At 42.6% G+C, this 19,524-nt stretch overlaps 2 protein-coding genes across 2 annotated transcripts; both read left to right on the top strand.

The window, feature by feature from the left end:
* The first annotated feature begins 35 nt into the window (after positions 1–35).
* Positions 36–5,695, top strand: LOC133886861 (uncharacterized). The gene is made up of 10 exons (XM_062326754.1): positions 36–230; positions 337–381; positions 1,255–1,280; positions 1,987–2,017; positions 2,227–2,288; positions 3,170–3,219; positions 4,284–4,357; positions 4,804–4,874; positions 5,212–5,297; positions 5,483–5,695. Exons 1-10 carry the CDS (start codon positions 36–38, stop codon positions 5,632–5,634), a joined length of 792 nt encoding a protein of 263 aa, XP_062182738.1. The 3' UTR covers positions 5,635–5,695.
* Positions 5,696–10,794: 5,099 nt separating this feature from the next.
* Positions 10,795–15,997, top strand: LOC133916215 (homeobox-leucine zipper protein HOX29-like). The gene is made up of 17 exons (XM_062359834.1): positions 10,795–11,588; positions 11,677–11,836; positions 11,938–12,044; positions 12,166–12,256; positions 12,347–12,442; positions 12,532–12,645; positions 12,745–12,828; positions 12,909–13,064; positions 13,149–13,223; positions 13,310–13,416; positions 13,507–13,696; positions 13,786–13,971; positions 14,062–14,139; positions 14,307–14,441; positions 14,545–14,879; positions 14,951–15,059; positions 15,600–15,997. Exons 1-17 carry the CDS (start codon positions 11,389–11,391, stop codon positions 15,897–15,899), a joined length of 2,523 nt encoding a protein of 840 aa, XP_062215818.1. The 5' UTR covers positions 10,795–11,388; the 3' UTR covers positions 15,900–15,997.
* The last annotated feature ends 3,527 nt before the right edge of the window (positions 15,998–19,524 follow it).

Raw genomic sequence — 19,524 nt, 5'->3', positions numbered from 1 at the left:
ACCCGTTTCGCGGAGTGGCGTCGCTCGAATAAAAAATGGAGGTCGCGACGGCGCCGGCGGCGAGCGGCGGGGCGACGCGGCGGAGCCACCCGTTCCCGTGGCTAGACGTGGCCATGTCGGAGCCCTTCTACTTCCTCCACCTCCTCGCCTTCTTCTCCTACTTCGCGGCCCGCAGCGCGGCCGCCTCCGCCGACGACGGCGGGGAACTCCACGGCAGCCTCCTCCACCGGGTAAGCTTCCGAGAACCCCGCGTGGACGATCCGGATCGTGTCATTTGTCTGGTGGTTGAGTTACGTTGGTTCATGTGGATCGGTGTTTGTGTGAGTGTTTTTGCAGGAGATCCAGGCGGTGCTCGTGTTCCTCGTGCTCTTCTCAGTGAAGGTGCGATGATTAATGGCAACTAGATTTTCTGCGTAAACTTATGTTCTGAGTACTGTGCTCAAATTTGGTGATGAAATTGGTGGGAGTAGTTCTTAGCTGCCCTGTTATTCTAAAAAGGAAAATTGATGGGTGTAGGAGTAGTATGAGACCGAGAGATGGAAATGTGGACTTTCTTTGTGATTCAGACGTTGAGTACAATGCCATTATGCGACTTCATATGTGTTATGCTAAATGGGCAAGGATTTTGCACATTTCTAATTTTAGCATTTCGAATCAGTTAAGCTGCAACTTGAGATGCTGAACTCTATGTTTCGGTAATGAATAAAAAGTTACAACGTTAGATTACAATGCCATATACTAATATAGGTCAATATGTGGGTTACTTTTTGTTGTGGAACAAGATTTGCTATGTGGTTAGATTGCATCATATTAACTATGCAAGGTTCATAGAAGTGATAACATTTTCAGGTTGTGATGTGAGAGACAATACCGTGCTATTCATTGTGGGACATTTCCTATTATATTACAAATATGCAAAGAGGCTCGCACGGGCCTTATCGTTTTGTTGCTGGAGGTGGATTATTTTCATGTTACAGGAATGCTGATTGCTGAAGTTACGCTTTGGTTCATAAGAAAAATAATTTTACATAGGCGGAATTTTCATGTTTTTGTACTTCTTTTTGCACATGCATTATGGGATTAGCACAACACTTGACTTAATTCTGAGTCTTCTACAGAAAAGGGGGTGGGAGGGAATTGTACTTTTCACATGTCAAATGCAAATACTTTAACTTTCTATGGAATGATGAATTGTTTAGAATAGAAGCTCCTGAAGATGTTTGTTTTGCTAAGTAAACTGTTAATGCTCAGCAGGTTGTGAAAGAGGAAAACTGGGAAACATTTTTTTCTAGAACACGCAGGAGAGCTACGTATTTTTGCATTAAGAGAAAACGAGATAGAGTCCGAATGCATCGGAAAGGCCTCCAAAAATAGGAGCCAAAAACACACTCACATCACACCCTGAAACTTGTACAACACTACAGGCAGTAACAAAACGACCTAAACACATGACCAGGCAACAATAACATCCTCAGACCGGCCAAATTGCCCTAAGATCTCTAGCCCCTGCCATACACCAGAGACGGCCCTCATCCTTAATGGCAAACAACACCCTATGTGCATCCGGAGCAGCACCGTTGAAGACATAATTGTTGCGATGTTTCCACAAACACCACGCAGCTAAAATAACCACTGTGTTGAAACCCTTGCGGTGATGCTTTTCTACTCTCTTATGGGCGCGCCTCCACCAATCAGAGAAGTTGGAATCCATCTAATTAGGGGTAAGCATTTGAAGGCCAAGGTGTTGGAATAGCTGATGCCAAACGCTCCTTGCAAACACACAATTGGTAAGGATATGTTGGACGTTCTCATCTTCTTGATCACAAAGAGGACAATGTTGGGGATGATGAAGCCCTCGGCGCTCTAAACGATCAGCTGTCCAGCAACGAATGGCCAACCATAAAAAGAATTTGCATTTCAAAGGAGCCCAAGACTTCCATAATCTCTTCCATGGTTCAAATCCAACGGCTCCCACGAAATATGAACATTCATCGCTGATTCGTTGCTTTATGCAAAGGTGTGTTGATAAGGGATGGTTCTGCTTTCTTATCCAATGATCATTGGCCCATTATGAAATAATGAATCATTACTTGTGGTTTTCTTTCATAGAATCAGGTTACTGTAGGGCATCACAGTTCATTACTGCAGTTAATATTGTTAAATTCCACAATTTGATTCCTTGATGTTTCCTCCCCCCCCCCCCCCCCCCACACACACACATTGTAGGGCTTATTGTTGGCAGTTACGTTGGTTATCGATTATTGGTTGGCCCTCTGCTACTTTCTGGGACTTGTTGGTATGTTTTGTTTATACCTAGGTGGTATTGTTGCATATTTAAAGTGATACTTTACAAAAGAGAAAAGGGAAACAACTGAGGGGTATAGATTTCTGTAAATATAACATTGTCCTAGTCACACAGATGGTATTTATCAGCCTTCATGTAACTATTATACCCTTGCCCAGCATATCTGAATTTATATCTCTTAAACTAAGTAACTACTACAATCTTGTCCGGCATAACTGGACTTATCAAGTCCATGCCCTAGGATAGTTTGTCTTGGGGAGGGCGAGGGTGTGTAGGCCCTGATTATTTGACACCCATGTCAAACTGTTTAGATTGAAGCTGTATCCTTCCTTCCTAAAAGTTAGTGAAGATTTCCAACCCCATTTACTGGGGAAGAAGAATGTGTAAGGAGTGTTGATACCAATGAAAGTTGCCCATCTTTTTTCTCAAATTATTGAATTATCCATTCTTTGCTTTGGGCATGCACAGGGCACCATAAAGATAGTGCCCTTGATTGGGCTTCTCCTCTGTAAATCTTGTTTGTCCTGCTAGCTCATGCTCTGAGAAGAAGCTTGCTATTTAGCCTGGTGAACACCCCAACAGTCCTTACTGGCCAGTCCTGGGATTTTGTTATATGATCCCTTATGCTAGGCATACTAGAAACTAGAAAGTACAATAATACAGCTTCCTTAGCTGATATGGGACGTGCTGGATGCGGATTACTACTTGCCTCTCCTTGTTTTCCTGATTTCCTCACAGCTATAGGCTTAAGTATTTCGGTTGTTTGATATACCCCTTGGCTGCAATGTTCATGCTAATCCCACGACCTCAACAGCTTCACTTTTTCTCCCTTTTTCAAATGTTTACTTGTGCTTATATTTATTTTTTTGCGGTTATATATGCTGTAGCTCAACAGCCGCCTTATGACGGTCTAGGTATGTTTTATACATCTATATTAGACATTAATAATGGAAAATTATACATGGTGTGGTTGCCTGGTCTTGTATGACTAGAATGTTTACATCAAGAAACTCTCCGACAGTTGAGAACTGTATTCCTATTTCCTAAGTATTGGATGCTATACTTTTATTTGTCTATATCCTTGCTCTGCACCCTTGGTGTGCTCGTTTGCATCTTGTTCTTTGAGTAAAATTTGACCCACGTGTTACATGAGACTAAAACCATCTGAAACTAACTTGTTAAATGATTGATAATGAGCTTTGAAACCAATATAAGAAATTTTGCATCTGGTAAAGTGAGAGGTTGCAAGAGTACCATTAGGCAATCGCTGAATGTGATATTTCTTGTCAGTATTCTCAGAGCACCTCTATTACAAGGCAATCCTGAACCGGTTATCTAACTGGCCATACTAATACAGTGCTCGCATTGGCGGTAATTGGCCCTGTACTGAATGAAACACTACGTCCAACTGTCCTGTATTCAGGGTGGACTGGACTTTGGCCGATGGCGTCTTTTTTTTTTCTTTTTTTTTTAAGATATTATGTTTAGAAGCAAAGGCAATCAAAATTTGGGTGCAGTCGACGAGAGAGACTTGTTACAACTTGGGCTACCAGCTTTTAATGTGAAGTTCCTAGACTGGATTGTTCTGAAATAAATTGAGCTTAACTGGGATTACCACTAGTACAAACCTTGGTACTTAAAATAAAGTTTGTAGCTGAATAGAGAACGAGCATGTGTACTAATGCATTGAAATTATGTTTCAGCATTTATTTTCCTTTTACTATGTGTGAGTATTAGTTTTTTTCCCTATAGTTGTGCTCTTGTATACATCCAAAAGCTAAAAATATGATACTATTGAATAATTTCTGGACTATTATATGGCAGTATGAAAGTGAGATTCGTCTCTCATCTTTCAAATCAACCACTTGTCCATTTTTGTACCTAGTTTAGAAGCATTTGTTTTTGTTCATCGTTTTCTACTACAATACCAAACATTGCACTGTTTTCTCTTAATTGCACTGATATTTATTTTGCTTAGGCCATTCAAATCACTTGACCCCATTGCAACTGGAAAGCCTGCTAACTGAAGAACATACATCACAATTTTGGCTGGTAACTTATTTTACATGTTTCTTATCTAATATCATTATCTCTCCACTTTCATTCACCAAATTCCTGCCTACTTTGTCATTTGTGCAAGACTTGTAGGCACCTACAAGTATAAATGTGTCACTTTATCTTATTTGAAGTGAGTAGGATACTGAGCAGAATTTCATATAGTTTGATAGCAATCAGCTGAATTGCTATATTTAGAAAATACAGTTGTTGCTATATAACTCTATTGCCTATGATTGAAATTGTAACTTTGGCAACGTTAATATCAATATTTGATCATTCTAAACTGTCATGGCCCCACCAAAAGAAGCAGTGTGCCTTCTCTTTTTCTTTTGGTTAGTGAGGGAATTTTTAGGAGCTTTTTGAAGAACTATCTTAGGAGTTTCTAGCTCATAAAGTGAAGAGGCTGGTTTTGATCTCATCAGTTATTTGCTTTTAAACAGGTTGAATTCCGAACTTCATTTTTAGCAACATGCATACAAGCTAGTAGTGTTCTGCCTGAACTCTCTAATACGTAAGTATCTGAATTTGTTGATTGATTACTACCTTGTGGAGTTTCCATGCTTCTGTGCTGTATAGTGTAAAATCCTGCAACAAAATCTCCTTGTGTGTGCTGAGAGGTTGAAACTCAGATGGAAGCATTAGATCTTCCTTGTCATTCTCTCTTGCAGCCACATGACACTAACCATTACTTGCTCCTGAAATACACCCTTTTTCTTATTAAGACACTAATGCTTCCCAATCAATATCTGCAAATCAGTTGAAGAAACTACCGAGTATCTTTATTTTGTCCTGAACATAGTATAGCTCATGCTTTATATTAATTGCATGTTCACATTCTATTAATGCAGATACTCCAACAAGAACATCTCTTTCGGATTAATTGACCTTGGGCATTTCCCAAATGCTGCAGCAAAGTTTGGGATATCCATGTGGGGTAATTTTGTTAGTTTTTTTAATAAGCTATGCTGTTGACTGTTACCTGTTTGGGTTGGAGAGTTGGAGTGCTTGCATTTCAGTCTTATGTGGTCTATTAACTCTTCATTTGATTGCGCCGAGCATATTCTTAGTCCTTTCCTTCTAAAAAGTGTTACATTCTGCCTGTTGGATTTAATTGGACAGATCATCTTCCCACTTATATATTGTTTGACAAGGCGACTGAAGTTGCTCGGTTCCCGGGAATCACAAGTGAATCAAAAATATTTGTGCCAAAAGTTACTAAGGTTATTATCACTTGTTATTCTTATGGTCTTCATATTTCCCTTTTTTTATGAATCAACTTGCATAATTTCACATAGCTTTGGAATTTTGTCGTTTTGATCAACATGCTCTTGAGTAAGGTCTTTAACATTCTATGTAATTTATAAACTACATGCATGACTGTAATAGTATTATTTACTATGCACATAAGCATATTAGGACTTAGGATTATATTTATGTTCTTTTTCTGAAGAGTTTTTATTCAAATTTTTTTTAGTAGTATACTATTGATGTAATTGGTTATTCTAATTGATGAGTAACAGATAACCATGGTCCTGAAATGAAAAAAAGGTGTGGGGAGATAAGCTAGTTAGGATGGTGAGCTTTAGTAAACATTGAAGAAATTGATGAAAGTGAAGTAATGAAATATGGCCTACCTAAAGAATGGTGTGAAAGGAGACAGCATGAAATACAGTCTGACTCCCAAGTTCACTTTCGTTTTAGTTTTGACAAAACATCCGGGTTGGTTATCTGGCTTTGTACTTCAATCAAAGTGTTGATGAGATAAACATATTGAGCTATTGAGGCACCAATGACTGAACCCCTGAAACTTCAGTTAGCAATCCAGTCTTCCTCAATGGCCTAGCATGAAACTCAGCTACATCAAGTACTGCTGACGTGTTCCTACTTTGTGGTATTGCTTTTGCGAGAGATGGTTAATAACATGCTTATATATTTCCTGCAGAAACTTCTTCTGCCAGCATTTCGATCTTGACAGACGGTTGATTGAATACCTATCTAGTTGTTAGTCAGCCAGATATGACTTTCACTCTTTTTCATTTCACCATCTACGGAACACATGTTAATCAAATACATCCTGTTACAGGATTCATCATCTATCCCAGGTGTCTCAAAAGGACGGGGATATTCCCTTTTTCATCGATGAACCAGTTGTTTGGACCGGAAAGTTGTGCGGCAGCAATCACTTAAGGGGTATCTTGAGGTCAGTTTCATTCGATGAGTTAGCTTGCCCATCTAATCAAGGCCAGTATGCTTTGTGGTGGAAAATACGAATTGCATTTTACCATCTGTCAGTTACCTGTTGAGATTTTCTGTAATGATTTGCCGACTATGTTTTGTACTGCAGCAGCTGTCAATTCATACACCATTCATTTCCACTGAGCAGGGTGTCCCGGAATTTGTTCGGATCACCACCTTTTCCAAGTGCTAGTGGCCTGCACGTTTGGTCTTCCTGGCTCCCCTCCATTCCATTTCATTATCTGCCATGCCTGATTGCTTTTCCTTGCATCTACACCTTAAATATGCTTAGTGCTCCTTGATAACCTTAATTAAAACCCAAAGCATTCCATTTGGCCACCACCATTATCAAGTGGAGGAAAAGTCTGGTTTTGGTGGTATTGTTAAGAAAGGTTGATTGCCCAGTAAAAGGAGGGATTGGTGATGTGTTGGGAACTTAGAATTATACAAAAGCTGGGTTTGTTGGGTGTTCAAAAAGCGGGAGGCCTTGGTAAGAATTGTGGCAAATCAGGGGAGGCCAAATTGGGGTTTGAATTGATGATTGACTGGTTGGTTTAGAATAACACAAGAGGTGTGCATATCCAGGCCATGACACGTCAGATCCAGGTAAGTGGTTGGTAGTGGGATAGGACAAGCCATAGCTTTTTAGCTTTGGCCAGCTTTTCATTTTCTTACGTTTGCAAGCAAAACATAATAGTAGTACAGTATCTCTTCTCCTCACAAAAAGAAAAACATGGAGTATCTCTTTTTGAGTTTTGATATGAGAGAAAGTGTGGTCTTGGCAAGTGCCGTGTGGACCAGTATGGTTGGCTTGCAGCTGTCAAGCTGATGGCTTCCTGGTTCTGTCGACCATGCTTGGTGTATCCGTATTACCAGTACTAAATACGGCATCATTGCCAAGTATACAGGTGGAAGATAGATAACGAATAAGCCTGCATTGTCAATTCGTTTTCTGTTAGATTCGAACAGAAATGTCTAGTGCTTTTTAGTCAAGGTTCTGGAGAGGACTATAATTATTAGGATCAAGTATTGTCGTGTGAAAGAAGTATATTTTGTTGTCTAGCTGAATGATCACAAAAAAAGAAAAACGATTTTGGGCATATTCGCATTGCATATACTGCTTAGGGCTGTAGCATTTATCCAGTAGAATCTTCGGCAGTCCTTTCTTTTAGAAGCTTCTCTGACAATTCTGGTAAAAAAAAAATTAGCTCTGAAATACATGTTCCTTAATTTCGTATGAAAGTACACTAGAGTATTTTTTTTAAAAAAAAAATCTTAAAAAGACACTGCAGTGCCAAATGATGCCATAGAATCATAACCACAAGAGTTCGCAAAAAAGAAAAAAGAAAAAGGAATTGGAGGGGCCAGGAGCTAACCGCCGAAAACAAACACAGACACTGAATCATATCGTACAAACAGATCGAATTGCGTTCTCATAATGAAATTCGTTTGCACATTCATGCGTCCATGCAGGAGGGCCGGACTTTCAACTAAAAATCACGAACTGAACCATCCGTTTTAGAAAAATGTCACAAACAGCACCTAGTTAAACTCCTTGAAATCACTCCATAATAGAGTGGTTAGGGCACAGGAATTGATTGGCAATTTGAGCTCCATGGATAACCACGGGCTCTATCTACGGTCAACACCATGGGTGGGTGAAAAAGTGAACGCAAACGTTACTGAACCGAGCAATTTAGCTGTTAGTCACCTTTTGATGTGATAGTGGAGGAGATGTGAGAGTACGATTTCACTTACAGTGTGTGGGTTGCGCCTTTAATCGGGCTCCAGGTGCCGAGAGAAATCCGCTTTTGCCCCTGGTCTTTTGCGTTTGCGCAACCCGACCCGATGTATTTTAACCTCCCTTCGCCTCGTGCCATTCAAAAATCCAAGGGAAAGAAATCTGCTGCCCTGCAGCAGTCTCCAATCTCGAGGAACAACCTCTGGTCTTCGCCAGGTCTCCCGATTACTCTTGTTGTTTTGTTTCGGTCTCCAAATATCGCTCACTAGTAGTGCAAAGGTACGAAGAAAGAGTTTATATGTTGTAGCGAAAATGGTTTTATTATATTATAATTGTGAGTTTGATGATTAATGATAATATAGTTATTATGATTAACATGTTTGTTAAGAATATATGATTAGTAGATCTCATAGATGCAATATATGAAGAAGTTATCAAAGTCGAAATAAAGTTTGATTGAATTGAAGAAGTTACAGAGAAAATTACTACATCAAATAGCCCGATGATACCACAAGTGTACACACCGGAGCATTTTACATAAGAATAGAAAACTAAGCTGAAATGAGATTGTACTCATCGAAAAGTCCAGTGATCAGAATCAATATACACCGGAGTATTTAATAGAAGCTCTGCAATTGTTGAAGACTGAATATCAATACAGCGGAAGATCCGGTGATGAAAAGATAGTGCATACCGGAATGTTTTCTAGAACTCAGAGAAGATGAATCTATACACATCAGAAGATTTGGTGATCGAAAGATCAATACATCGGACAGTTGAACAGTGAAGAAGTTGGTTCGATTAGGCTCAAGTATACACACCAGATAGTCTGGTAATAGACATGAAGTATACATCAGATAATCCTGTGTTCAGAAGTTGTTCTAAGTGGATTCTAACGGCTAGTTTCTGAGGTTATACACATCGGATGGTCCGGTGCTTGTACTACTGTTATCATCGGATCATCCACTATTCACAGTAAAGTTGAGCCATTGGAGCAACGGCTAGTTGGCGATGTTGAGGCTATAAATACTCACCCACTCGGCCATTTGAAGGTGCTAGAGTCCAGAGAAGCTCATATACACTTGAGAAGACATCCAAACCATCGAAGTACTTAAAGTGTTCATCCAAGGTAATTAAATACACCATTAGAGAGTGATTAGTGCTTATAGGAATAGAGAGAAGTGTTGCTAGGTGCTGCAACATAGAGAGTGGATATAAGAGTAATCCAATCGTGTACTGAGAGTTACATCGACGCCTTAGAGGCTTTGTGACTTACCGGTAACTTGTTGATCATCCGACTTAGTGTGGAGCGGTGACAAGAAGATTGTGTGGGGATGTGGATGCCTTTGTCTTTGTGATTAAAGCTCCGAAGTGAAGACGACGTATAAGTGATCGAAAGAGAGATTAGTGGTGAGACATCGTCTTGGTGGCTTGGTGGCTCATTGTGCTTGAGGCTTTGTCTGACTTGGTATCTCAAGAGTCGTGACCAGAAGAGACTTGACGACTGGGAGCATATCCTTTGTAAAGCTCTAACGTGAACTAGAGGTGTTTTATATGTCACCGATATCATAAGATAAAAATCTCTTGTGTTGAGTTTACCTCTCTACTTTATTTCGCTTCCGCATTTACATACTCTCAATTTACCTTGCTAGAGTAGATTGTAATCCTCTTGAGTAGTAGATGAGACACACTAGAAAAATTTTGAGCACATTTAGATAGAAATTGAGATATATTTATCTTGTGAAATTTTTGAAGCTATTAGTTTCTAGGTGTCCTAATTTATCTCTCTTAGTATGTCACCGTTCCTCACAATTTATTTTCATAGTAAAAAATAGTAGTAGAAAATTTACTCTTTTAGACTGAGTAGAAAATTCTGTTATGCGTATAGAGGACATCAGGGAGCCATATGATATTGTCGAATTCACGAAATTCTATGGGGAAATATCACCAATTTGTTTAGGTGATCGAGAGAGTTCACGCCCTGAGTCAGGGGGAATGTATTGAGTACAACGCTTGTAAAAATATTAAAAGGAGAGCTAAAAGAAAAAGGAAAAGGGATTCCTTTAAGCACTGCTGCTAAATTTTATTTTGTTCGCTCCTCTCACGGCATGATGGGTAAAGAAAAAGATGCAGGTTGTATTCTACCGATAGAAAAACAAAGAGAGAAAAAAGAAAAGCTTCGAATCTCCGAAAGCATGTGCAGAAAGCTCTCAATTATTTGTGGTAAACTTGTTCGCTAATCTGCCACGAACTCTTACCAAACATTATATTGTTTCACAAAAAACATATGAGAGTTCTATTATTCCTTGTGAAATTATATTGTTTCACAAAAATCATATGAGAGTTCTATTGTTCCTTGTGAAATTGCTGAATTCTAAACGGGGCCTGAACCTTTTTGTAACTATCCGTAGTGACCAGCAATTAAAACTGCAATTAAAACTGCAAAAGGGAAGTAGCATGCAGGTAAGCATTGTTGCTTGCTTTCGGCGAATATTACAACAAAATTGCGAGTCCCAGATGGCAGAAGTTGTAGGAGACAGCACGGAACCATCCTTTTCCAAAAACTAATAGCAGCAGCTGCTGCTGCAGGATCGATTCGCGTTTTGTTTAAAGAAGACGAGCAGCTTGCATTGCTCGTGGTAGCAGTCCCAGCTCCGGCCCGTTTCCAGAAGCACCAGTCCTTCTTGTGCTTGCCGATGTCCGTGCATTAGAGGAAAGCCGCACCGGTGCTCCGGCCATGGCCTCTCGTCCCCTGCGCCCATGACCCCATGCTATTCTTCTACTCCTTCCAACGCCGCAGCTACAGCCCACATGCGTCCCCCCTGCTCCCTCCACTTACACTCCACTTGATCACCAAGTCGCCAATGCCTGCATGCCACGACCGGCTAGCTTCTTTAGCTAGAGCTATCTAGCTGAGCAGCTATACGAGCTACTAAACTGCGGCCATAGCTGAGACGTTGGCGCGCTTGGTTGGTTAGTTTGGTTGTTCGGTGTCTGAGTTCTTGGTGTCGCATTGCGGCGGCCGGCCGGCGGGGACCGGAGAGAGTACATGGTGACGGCGAAGGAGGCGGCGGCGATGGACGCGAGCAAGTACGTGCGGTACACGCCGGAGCAGGTGGAGGCGCTGGAGAAGCTCTACTACGAGTGCCCCAAGCCGAGCTCGCTGCGCCGCCAGCAGCTCGTCCGTGATTGCCCCGTCCTCGCCAACGTCGACCCTAAGCAGATCAAAGTCTGGTTTCAGAACCGCAGGTGATTAATAACGCCATCACCTGCATCTTCCTCTTCCTGCTCGATCGACCAGTTCTTGATCCTAATTCAGTTGATGGCATGTATGTAGGTGCCGGGAGAAGCAGCGGAAGGAGTCGTCGCGGCTGCAGGTTCTGAACCGGAAGCTGACGGCCATGAACAAGCTGCTCATGGAGGAGAACGACCGCCTGCAGAAGCAGGTCTCGCGGCTCGTCTACGAGAACGGCTACTACCGCCAGCAGACGCAGAGCGTACGTGTCTCGAGTCCTCCTCCTCCTCCCACTCGCTGCAATCCAACTCGATCTGTTAATTAGCTCACGTCTGCCCCTCTGCCGGTCGACGAACGTTGCAGGCGGGGCTGGCGACGACGGACACGAGCTGCGAGTCGGTCGTCACCAGCGGCCAGCAGAACGTGGCGACGGCGCCACAGGCTCAGCCGCGCGACGGGAGCCCTTCTGGGTACGCGATTCTCTCTTGGCTCACTGGTCACTACCTGCCAGCATGTGTTCCTTTTGCCTTTGCCATGCTTTGGCCTAGCTAGCAACCTGTACGCGACATGGACGGCTCGTTGTCTCTGCAGGTTGCTGTCCATTGCCGACGAGACATTGACGGAGTTTCTGTCCAAGGCCACCGGAACCGCCGTCGAGTGGGTCCAGATGCCCGGGATGAAGGTTGGTTTCCCTTTTCCTTTTCCTTTGAACAGCGTATGAAGTTCTTGCGTGCTTTGTTCAATCTTTCTTTCTTGCCATGGTCACCTGCAGCCTGGTCCGGATTCCATTGGAATCATTGCCATTTCGCATAGTTGCGCGGGTGTCGCTGCGCGAGCTTGCGGCCTCGTGGGCATGGAGCCTGCGAAAGTAAGCTTCTTTGCTTATCTTCTCTGCACCCCTTGCCACTGTCATTTCTGAGAAACTCAGAGTACGGTGTTGGGTTGTGTGAACCTCAGGTTGCTGAAATCCTCAAGGACCGGCCGTTGTGGCTGCGCGATTGCCGGTCCATGGAAGTAGTGAATGTGCTGCCTGCTGGCAACAACGGCACAATCGAGCTGCTCTACATGCAGGTAGGAGTTCCTTCTTCAAATTGCTGAACTGAAAGAAAGGGAGTCAACTTCTTAGATATCATGAACTTCAATTTCGATCCCTTTTTTTTTCGTTTTTAGCTCTATGCTCCGACGACACTGGAACCAGCTCGCGACTTTTGGCTGCTGCGGTACACCTCCATACTTGATGATGGAAGTTTAGTGGTGAGTTACTGCGCATCAATCATTTATGTGCAATTAGCATGTATGCACCTGCCAGCTGCTTGACTGTTGTCGCTCTAAAGGTATGCGAAAGATCACTCAGTAGCAAGCAAGGCGGCCCAAGCATGCCTCTTGTCCAGCCTTTTATCAGGGGCGAGATGCTTCCTAGTGGGTTCTTGATCCGGCCTAGCGATGGTGGAGGCAGTGTCATACACATCGTTGATCATATGGACTTGGAGGTAATGCAATTCAGAAAACTAATAACAATCGCCTACACTTAAGTCCATCTATCGCAGAAATTTTAGCTTCCTTTGTGTTCACAGCCTTGGAGCGTGCCTGAAGTTGTGCGTCCACTGTATGAATCGTCTGCAATGGTTGCCCAGAAGATGTCAATGGCGGTACAGCAGCATAAACTACAATCTTCCTTGTTGCTCTTGTAAATAGCACGTCAATTATATGGACTGACTAAATTTTGCAAAGCCAGGCTTTGCGCTATCTTAGGCAGGTGGCGCATGAAGATACCAGTTCTGTAATAACCGGATGGGGAAGACAGCCTGCTGCTTTGCGGGCTCTGAGCCAAAAGCTGACCAGGTTGGCTTCTTGAACAGCACAAACAGATTGCTGATGGTTCTTGTTACGAATCTTCTTCGGTAAAAGTTGTACATCTCTGCACTTTTTCAGAGGTTTCAATGAAGCTCTCAATGGGCTTGCTGACGATGGGTGGTCTGTGATTGAAAGCGATGGAGTGGACGATGTTTGTATCTCTGCTAAATCACCGAGTAAAATGATCAACTGCAATGCAACTTTCAATAATGGCCTGCCCATAGCCAGTCGCAGTGTTCTCTGTGCAAAGGCATCGATGCTGCTGCAGGTTGGTTTCATCTTGCAGTTACAATTTGTAGCTGTAGGCATAGTCCAATTTTATTTTATTTTTACATCAATTCTGCTACTGTTTGTTAGGATGTTTCTCCACCATCGCTCCTGCGGTTTATGCGTGAACAGCGGTCACAGTGGGCTGACAGTAATTTAGATGCATTCTTTGCTTCTGCAATGAAACCTAATTTCTGCAATTTGCCTATGTCTCGCCTCGGAGGATTTAGTGATCAGGTCATACTTCCTTTAGCCCACACGTTTGACCCTGAAGAAGTAAGCTCCTATCCTACTTTGAATTGCAATTGTCGTACCCAATCTAACAAAGTTCTTATTCTTAATGTTTTGCTTTGTTTCTTGTTTCAGTTCCTCGAGGTTATAAAAATAGGAAATGCCAGTAATTATCAAGACGCACTCATGCACCGTGACATGTTTCTGTTGCAGGTAGCTTTTAGTTCCACTTTTACACCTTTGTAATTGACACCAATTACTTAATTAGACCCATGAAGAAGATTTCCTGACTCATAACATTATATCATGTTGTTCGATTGAACTTTGCGAAAGTTCCTTATGTTTGTTTGTAAAAAATGTGCTCTCGACTGAATTTGCAGATGTACAATGGGGTAGACGAGAACACTGCAGGCACTTGTTCAGAGCTCATCTTTGCACCAATAGATGCATCGTTCAGTGACGATTCCCCACTGCTGCCTTCCGGTTTCCGCATCATTCCGATCGACTCTCGTCTTGTAAGTTTACCTAATCCTCCTCACCCAGGGAGGAGGTAGCTTTTCAACTCTTGAGCTACCAATGAACTCTACTTGATTCGTTTACCATGCATACACATCTCAGGACACATCTAGTCCCAACTGCACTTTGGACCTTGCTTCCACCCTTGAAGTTGGAACGCCCCGGGGCAGGATAACCGGCAGTGGTTCCGGGAATGCTGCTTGTGCCGGTTCCAAGGCTGTGATGACGATCGCGTTTCAGTTTGCATTTGAGAGCCACCTGCAGGATAGTGTTGCAACCATGGCAAGGCAGTATATGCGCAGCATCATCGCATCGGCTCAGAGGATAGCACTGGCACTCTCGTCGTCGCGCCTCGTTCCTCATGCCGGCATCAAACGCACGCCTGCTGCTAGTCCGGAGGCAGACACACTCTCCAGATGGATTTGCCAGAGTTACAGGTTTGTGGTTTGTATTTACTGTGCATATATTCGGATACTTGGTTATTTACTGATGCTGCTTGCTTGTGCAGATTCCACTTTGGTGCCGAACTTATCAAGTCTGCAGACGCCAGCGGCTGTGAACCGAGCCTTAAAGCCCTTTGGCATCATGCCAATGCTATACTCTGCTGCTCTTTAAAGGTTTGCTCCATTGCTTGCCACAATCTGAAAACTGCTTTGATGTTGCACGTTGAGACCATCCGCAGGTAGTATTGGATTTCAGAACTTACCTGGTAACTGTTTCACAAAAATTAGTCAGACAAAACGCTAAAACATGCTTGGAGTGAAACGTTCACCAATCTGGGATAGTTGTGTTATGTCTGAAAGACAGGGTATAGTGACAGTAACATTCAGGCTTTTGTGGGCACTGCTTTTTCAGAAAAAAAAAACCGCAATGATGCTATGCTAGGAGCTTCTGGTAATAGGATGGTAGATCGGATCTATGGCTTACGATGAACCAACAACTTCATGATTGCATTTCCTGCTAGACGATGACAACTTAGACACATGAAGTGAACTAGTATTTTCGCCGTTCAGCAGAATTAGGCCTTGTTTAGTGTTCACTGTCTGATTTAATCGTAACGACAAGATGGTAGCCACATCCTGAAACGTTCACCGTCTGATTCCTCCTTGATGGGTTACAATCTCCCCTTGACTTGGTTGTGCAACATTTCCATGCAGGCCCTGCCAGTCTTCACATTTGCTAACCAATCGGGCCTCGACATGCTTGAGACGGCTCTGGTGGCACTCCAAGATATCACCCTCGAGAAAGTCTTCGACGATCAAGGGAAGAAGAACCTGTGCACAGAGCTCCTCCCCAGCATAATGGAGCAGGGGTTCGCGTGCATTCAGGGCGGGCTGTGCGTGTCGAGCCTGGGCAGGCCGGTGTCGTACGAGGAGGCGCTGGCGTGGAAGGTGACCGACGACGACAACGGCGCGCACTGCATTTGCTTCATGTTTGTCAATTGGTCTTTTGTTTGATACGAATGTTATTAAGAGAACTACACGCATGTAAAATGATTGAGAAACCTAAATGTATTGCATCGATGTTATCTAAAAAGGAAGATATTTTGCATGGATCGCTTTATGTCAGACATCGGCAGCTTAATTTCCTCAGTTACCATTTTGCAGAAACTCTATGGCAGTGGATCATGAGGGCTGAAACCAATTTAAGACCAGTACTATGTGGTGTCAGGGGGAAAAAAATTTCATCCCAGTATATCAGGTTTAGTGGATATGTCGGTGGATCTCGGTAGAAAAATTTTATCATGTTTATCAGTATTTTATTTTAATTTGTTGAAATTTGTTTGAATTATGTTCGATATATCTGATAAATCATATTTATCGATGATCTCCGGTAAAATAATTTTATTTACCGTAAAAAAAACCTTGCCCACTGCCCTAAGATCGGGGTCGCAGTGCTGGAACTGATCAAGAACAGCAACCAGATCGAGAATGGATGGACTTTACACGGGTGGACTGAAATTGATCGAGCACTGAGCAAAGTGGAATTCAGAAAATGAGTAGGGTAGAAGCAGTGACCTGTCCCAGATGAACACTACTATCTGCCGCGTGGGCGCCGGCGCCGGCGCGGTCGAGGAGGCAACCGCGACGCCTGAACCGGGGAGGGGCAGGCCGCCGGTTGTCCCTCTCCCTCGTCAAAGAAACTGGCAGGGGTAGGATTCCACCTAGGCCAAAGCACAAGATGAGCAGCGTGACGAGCAGCGCTTTGGTTTCCTGACCCGCCTCAGGCGAGCCCGCCCAATGTTCTCATCGCGCCGAGCCGCGACCTCGCCGTGGCGGCCATGGCGGCTCCGGTCCAGCCTCCTACCCCCCGGAGTAACCCGCCTCAGTGCTCAGACCGCATCTACTCCATGCCCCGCCAGACGTCTACAGAACTCCTTTCACCACCCCCTGCACGTAAACGAGAAGAATAAGGTACGAGACGAGACAAGGGCAGACGCGGCGGCGGCCACGGTGCTCCGCTGTAACTACGGCAGAACCTGTTACAGACGGCACATCACAGATGGAACATCGCAGAACCTGTTACGGACGGTTTTTTTGCAAACCATTATAAAAAAGACTCATAGACGGTTTCTAACTGAAATGAAATGTCATCACTAATTTTTACATATATCAGACGAATTTTATTTTAAATTACCTATAGTGAAATTACATACAGGTTTAATATACATCCGTATGAAATTTTATAGATGGTTTAAAAAAATATATGTGGTTGTATTAGAGATGGGTTTGGACGTAAATCATCTGTGGTTGCCTGTATTTCCCCATGTGTTAGCTCACATCCTAATTTTCATGTTGATCGTGTGGCTGCCTCTTAGCTGGCTATGATTTTTCTATCGTGAGAAGGGAAAGGGGAGGGAGGGGAAGGGAAGAGAAGAGAAGGGACAGAGGAGGGGAAGAGAAAGTGAAATGGGAGAGTTGTAAGACAAGGTGAGGCCAAATCGGTCTCTCCACACATCTCTCTTGCAAATTGAGACCGACCCATTATCCAAAGATACGGCTGCCTGTTAGCTAGCTCTTGTTAATTAATTAGCTCTTGTCAATCGGTTCTCCACTAAAGTAGAGGAAAGCAATGCAAACGTATTGCAACTAGTGAGATTAATTAGTTAAAAAATATTTTGAATATTGATTTGCAAAACAAATCGATTTGTTAGTAATTTTGTAGCAATTTTTCAATTAAGCTTTGTAATTTTGGAAATCGTAGATGGCTCACTGTAGTTGGATATACCTAGAGAATTGTACTTGTGACAAGTATCTTAATGGCATATCTGGATTCATGCATGTTGCTGAGGCAGATATGTTGAACAGGAATAAAAAATTTATGTGTTGTTCATGCATTGACTGCAGAAATAAGAAAAAGTTTCAAAGGCACAGAATATACATGCACATTTGATTATGCGTGAATTCAAAGAGAAATGTACTTATTGGACCAGTCATGGTGAAGAAGGTGTGAACGACCTCGATGGTGATACGCATGAAGAGGGTGCCCCTGATTGTGATGTGGATGCTGAATGCAATTATTTCTGACGGGGATGTTAAGGATATTGCTTATGATTCCATAGACTGAGTGATGCTATTCTTGAGAATATGGAAGAGATGGTCCGTAATGCTAAGGGATCTGATTAGTATAATAATAGAGAATTTGCTAAATTCTAAGAATCCGTGTGGTAGTCTAAGATACTGTTGTATCAGGGTTGTAAGAGGAGACACGTTGTTGTATGTGGTCCTTCTACTTTTGAAATTAAAGGCAAGTAACGGATGGTCTGATAAGAGTTTTACTGTATTGTTATGGCTAATATCTTCATTACTTCCCAAGAGGAACTTGTTGCCCACATCCACCTATGAAGCTAAAAAGATTATTTATCCTTTGGGAATGAAAGTTGAGAGAATCCATGCTTGCAAGCAAGATTGTATTATTTACCGTGGAGAGTATACAGACTTAACAAAGTGTCTTGTTTGTGGAACCTCTCGATACAAGATGGGGAAAAGACCGCCTGCAAGGTTGTGTAGTACCTTCTTATAATTCCTCATCTAAAGCATTTGTTTGCCAACAAAAAGGAGACCAGATTGCTTCATTGGCACAAGGAGGGCTATAAGAATGATGCCCTCATGCGGCACCCTGCTGATGGTGCGTAGTGGTAAAACATTGATATGAAATTCAGGGAGTTTGCTATAGAATTAAGGAACATTAGGTTTGCTTTGAGCACGGATGAAATGAATCAGTTTGGTAACATGAGTAATAGACACAACACCTAGGCGGTAGTTCTATGCATATACAATCTTCCTCCTTGGCTCTATCAAAAGAGGAAGTACCTCATCATGACAATTTTAATCCAAGGTTGTAGGAAACCTAGCAATAATATCAATGTGTACCTTAGACCGTTGGTGGAAGACCTTAAAGTGCTATGGTCAGAAGGTGTTGCGATATGGGATGCGTATATGTGAGAGAGTACTTCAGACTACATGCCATGTTGTTTTGCACAATCTATGATTTGTCGGCTCTTGGCAATTTGTCAGGGCAAACTATAAAAGGAAGCAAAGCATGTCCCCAATGCGTTGATGCTATCGAGAGTATGTGGCTCAACAACTCAAGAAAAATAATGTACATGCAACATCAATGGTTTCTACCCAAGTCTCATGCATATAGTAACATGAAGAGAGAATTCGATGGCACGAGAGAGAATACATTAGCTCCTAGGCATGTCAGTAGTACGGAGGTCTATGAACACGTTAGAAATATTAATGTGGTCCTTAGGAAGAGAAAGCGATCAAGTTCTCGTGAAAAGGTCATGTGAAAAAAGAAATCAATTTTTTTGGAGCTACGTTACTAAGAACACCTAGATGTTCGACACTATCTTGATTCATGCACATCGAAAAGAATGTCTACGATAGTCTTGTTGGTACCTTGTGAGATATCGTTAACAAGATGAAGGATGGTATTAAGGCACAAAAGACCTGGTTGATTTAAACATACAGCCCAAGCTTCATCCCATAACAGATGCTAAAGGCAAAGTGACCATCCCCAGCCATGGGATATTGGCACATGTCAAAGAAGGAGAAACAAGAATTCTTTGAGTTCTTG

This window comes from Phragmites australis, chromosome 1 (assembly GCF_958298935.1).
Source record: "Phragmites australis chromosome 1, lpPhrAust1.1, whole genome shotgun sequence".
Taxonomy (NCBI): Eukaryota; Viridiplantae; Streptophyta; class Magnoliopsida; order Poales; family Poaceae; genus Phragmites; species Phragmites australis.
The sequence above is the reverse complement of the archived record's forward strand: the minus strand, read 5'-3'. Positions and strand labels throughout refer to the sequence as shown.